At 41.7% G+C, this 3914-nt stretch overlaps 1 protein-coding gene across 1 annotated transcript in view; it reads left to right on the top strand.

Moving 5' to 3' along the window:
- Positions 1-3570: 3570 nt before the first annotated feature.
- LOC122554031 (papilin-like) overlaps positions 3571-3914 on the top strand; it is a 17245-nt gene continuing 16901 nt past the window's right edge. The window contains exon 1 of the mRNA XM_043698517.1: positions 3571-3575. Coding sequence (XP_043554452.1) covers positions 3571-3575 — 5 coding nt within the window. The remainder of the gene's footprint in view (positions 3576-3914) is intronic.

The following is a 3914-nucleotide window of genomic DNA, read 5'->3' as shown; positions in this document are numbered from 1 at the left end:
GGGAGTCAGGTATGTGAAGCTTTTGGAGAAGTTGATGAGGCTGTTTTAAAACCCTTGGATTCTTAGAGGGGTAGGATATAAAAACCAAATTAGGAAAGAGTTAGATAGTACTAGCTTAAGCATAGCTGCAGGACTCTGTCCAGTTCTGGACCTTCAGCCAGCAATGCATCGTGTTTTACAAATCAAACCCGTATAGATTCAGATCAGATAACTCCCCCTACTTAAGAATGTTAAGTAACAAATGTAAATGGATTAGTGTTTTTTTTAATTATGGTTTGCCCTTACAACCACAGTTCTGTCTGCATTGGTTCATTTGCGGTATATAGCATGATTGGAATTAAGTTACTATCGAGGTGGGTGGGGGAGGGGGGCGGAAAAAGTACAAGTGGATAGGGTTATTAAGAAAGCTTAAGGTGTTTTGGCTTTCATTAACAGGGGGATCGAGTTTAAGAGCCGTGAGGTTTTGCTGCAGCTCTACAAGTCCCCGGTGAGACCACACTGGAATATTGTGTCCAGTTCTGGTCACCCTACTATAGGTAATATATAGAGGCTTTGGAGAGGGTGCAAAGAAGGTTTACCAGGATGCTGCCTGGACTGGAGGGCTTGCCTTATTAAGAGAGGTTGACCCTTCTCTCTGGAGAGAAGGAGGAAGAGAGGAGACCTGATCGAGGTGTACAAAATAATGAGATGAATAGATAGAATCAATAGCCAAAGACTTTTCCCCAGGGCAGGATTGACTGGTACGAGAAGATATTAGGAGGAAGGCGTAGAGGAGACGTCAGAGATAGGTTCTTTACACAGAGTTATGAATGCAAGGAATGCGTTGCTAGCGGTGGCGGTGGTAGCAGAGTCATTGGGGACATTTAAGTGATTGTTGGACATGCACATGGATAGCAGTGAGTTAAGGGGTGTGTAGGTTGTTACTATATTTTACATTAGGATTAAATCTCAGCACAACATCGTGGGCCAAAGGGCCTATTCTGTGCTGTACTTTTCTATGTTCCAGGTTGACTGTATTGGCTGCTCTGAGTCAGGGCTCCTGCTCTAAGGATAGACAGGGAAATCACAATTATGTTCGAAACTGCTGTTTTAAAACAGCTTCTTCTAAAGCTCGGAATTGAAATGTGCCTGGAGAGGAAACTTGCTGCATCTTATTGTTACGCAAAGAAAGCATGGCATTGTCGGACAGTTATACTGTCTTCACTGAGATGTTGAACATTTTTAGTCACATGGAAAGACACATCAGTATTGTCCTCTAGCTTTTGCTCAGTAATGTGTAATTTAGAAATAATCTACTCATTATTCTCATAAATGAACACTACTCATTAGAAGTTGTACTTTGCAAACCATATTTCAGAACCAAGTTTCATTTTAGACTTGTCATGCAGAGGCTGAGTTAAAACTTACAGCAGGTCATCAGGAGAATTGTTTAAATTAATTTGAGAAAGAAAGCCCATTAGGAAGCACTTTATAAAACACATCAGCATCGTTCATAAACGAAATGGTGTTAGTACAGCTGGATAAAGCAAAAACACTTGAGCGTATCTAGGAGAGGCATCAAGTCAAAGGAAAGAGGGCATTTTCAGGCAATTCCCTACAATGACTAATTGAAAACTCTGGGATGAGCAGAACTCTGTTTTGTCCCCTGGAAATGAGCACAAGGAAGAAAAGCAAAAATGTGGGAAATAGCTTCATAAAGGAAAAGAACATGAATCATATTTTATACATTGACAGAACTCTGTTTCAAATGCTGATGGATTTGTGGTTTCAGAACTGTTTTAATTCATGAAGTTTCACAGATTTGTGAAATCACACAGCTCAGGAAAAAGACCAGAGGAGTGCAACTCCAAGTAGAAGTAGTCTTCTGAAGAAAGGTCAGGTTGGTTGAAACTTGGTGGGGTTTTATAAAAATGAGGTTGAGCCCAAGATTGTAGGGTTTGTCAGGACAAATATGAAGAGGATTGTCTTCCTGAGAGAGCTGGGTCATTAAATATATTTAAGGTTGAGTTAGAGATCTGATCGATAAGGGAGCCAAGGGACTGGCTGAGAAATAGAGTTCAGGTCATAATCCCTCGATTAGCCATGGTCTTTGTGAATTGCTGAGCAGTGTTGAGGGCCTGAATGGCCTACATTTCCTGCTGTTCTTAAGTAGGGATTGATTGATCTTTTCTTATGCTACATATTGTGCTTAAAGTAAGTTTTCAAACAGCTTCTGACTCTACGTGATGCTCCTAACTTCAAATGTTCTCATGCTGAGCACATATATTTCGTTGCTACTTTGACATTCAAGTACAGACTATTGGACAAATAGGAAGACCAAACTGAGGAACTTTCCAAACCAAAATTCATCTTGACTCTTAGGTCTTAGGCATAATGGGGTAACACAAATCAATCTAGTTCTGAATTTCCACCTCCATCCAGCATATGGGAGGACAGGGCTATGAGGTAAAATGGAATGCAAACATTTACTTTTCTCCTGTCTATACTTGGGATATTGCAGATGATTTGATCATTAACTCATGCACGGTGTGTTTTAATGAGGGGCCTCCGATTTACATGTGAAAAATGGCCACCAATGCCAAAGGAGAAACAGTAACAGTCAGCTGTCTACTTTCCTTTAGCTAGTTAAATTATCAACCAGATAATCACTTCTAAGGGACTGCCTGAAAACATTTGCTGATCAGCTTACCCAAGCAACAGAGAAATAGGAGAGGGAGTAAAGAGAAACCCATCACCTGAGACCCACTGCTCCCCGTGCGCACCACCATTAGCCCTGTGTCTGGTCCTCCGACCGTGGCTTTGAGCAGCTCGAACAGCAGAAGCTGGAATAGTACTGATTGGAACAGAGATTAGCCTGTACTATCAGATCACAATTAGCCAGTTCTGGCTGATCCACACACTGCGACTCATGGTCTGTCAGCTGCACCTCTGGTTCCGGAGCTGAAAAAACCATCGCATTAACAACACCTCCGACTGTAACAAAAACCTCAGAATCTATCCGACAGTGTCCATTTCACAGTTACGTAAAGTTCACCATTCATTATTATGATCGGGAACAGCGTGGATTATGTGAGGAGTAAAGTCAAAGTGTAATTTTGAAGTGGATGATAGTTATCAGCTGGGATTATCCCCTGCTCCCACATGCTTTCTTAACCAAACATAGAGTCATAGAAATGTACAGCAGAGAAAAGACCCTCCGGTCCAACCCATCCATGCCGACCAGATATCCCAACCCAATCTAGTCCCATTTTCCAGCACCCGGCCCATATCCCTCCACACCCTCCCTATTGATTTATCCATCCAGATGCCTTTTAAATGTTGCAATTATACTACCCTCCACCACTTCCTCTGGCAGCTTATTCCGTACACATACCACCGTCTGCATGAAAAAGTTGCCCCTTTGGTCTCTTTTATATCTTGCCCCTCTCACCCTAAACCTATGTCCTTTAGTTCTGGACTCACCCACTCAAGGGAAAAGACTTTGTCTATTTATCCTATCCATGCCCCTCATGATTTTTCAAATTCACATCCTCAACACGGACATTGACTTTGTCAAATCACATTTACATTATGACGTGAGTGAATTGGATATCCCATCATCATAGGAATCTGAGCCTGTTTCAGTAGGACATCTTTACCAGGTAGATAATTTGTTCCTTCAGATTTTTTTCCAGTTGTGATTTAATACCTCCAGTTAATAGCTAAGCAAAAGGTGAACTAACATTTGTGACTTGGTTATAATTGTTTCTGCACCTTCAGTCTAAAAGACCTGTTTAGAGAAAAGGACTGTGATGTGTTTTTGAAATTGACCCCATGTGGTTGGAGCTATTACCATAGAGTCACAGAGATGTACAGCATGGAAACAGACCCTTCGGTCCAACCTGTCCATGCCGACCAGATATCCCAATCCAATC

The sequence above is a fragment of the Chiloscyllium plagiosum genome, chromosome 10 (genome assembly GCF_004010195.1).
Source record: "Chiloscyllium plagiosum isolate BGI_BamShark_2017 chromosome 10, ASM401019v2, whole genome shotgun sequence".
NCBI lineage: Eukaryota > Metazoa > Chordata > Chondrichthyes > Orectolobiformes > Hemiscylliidae > Chiloscyllium > Chiloscyllium plagiosum.
This window is presented reverse-complemented; position numbering and strand designations above follow the sequence as displayed.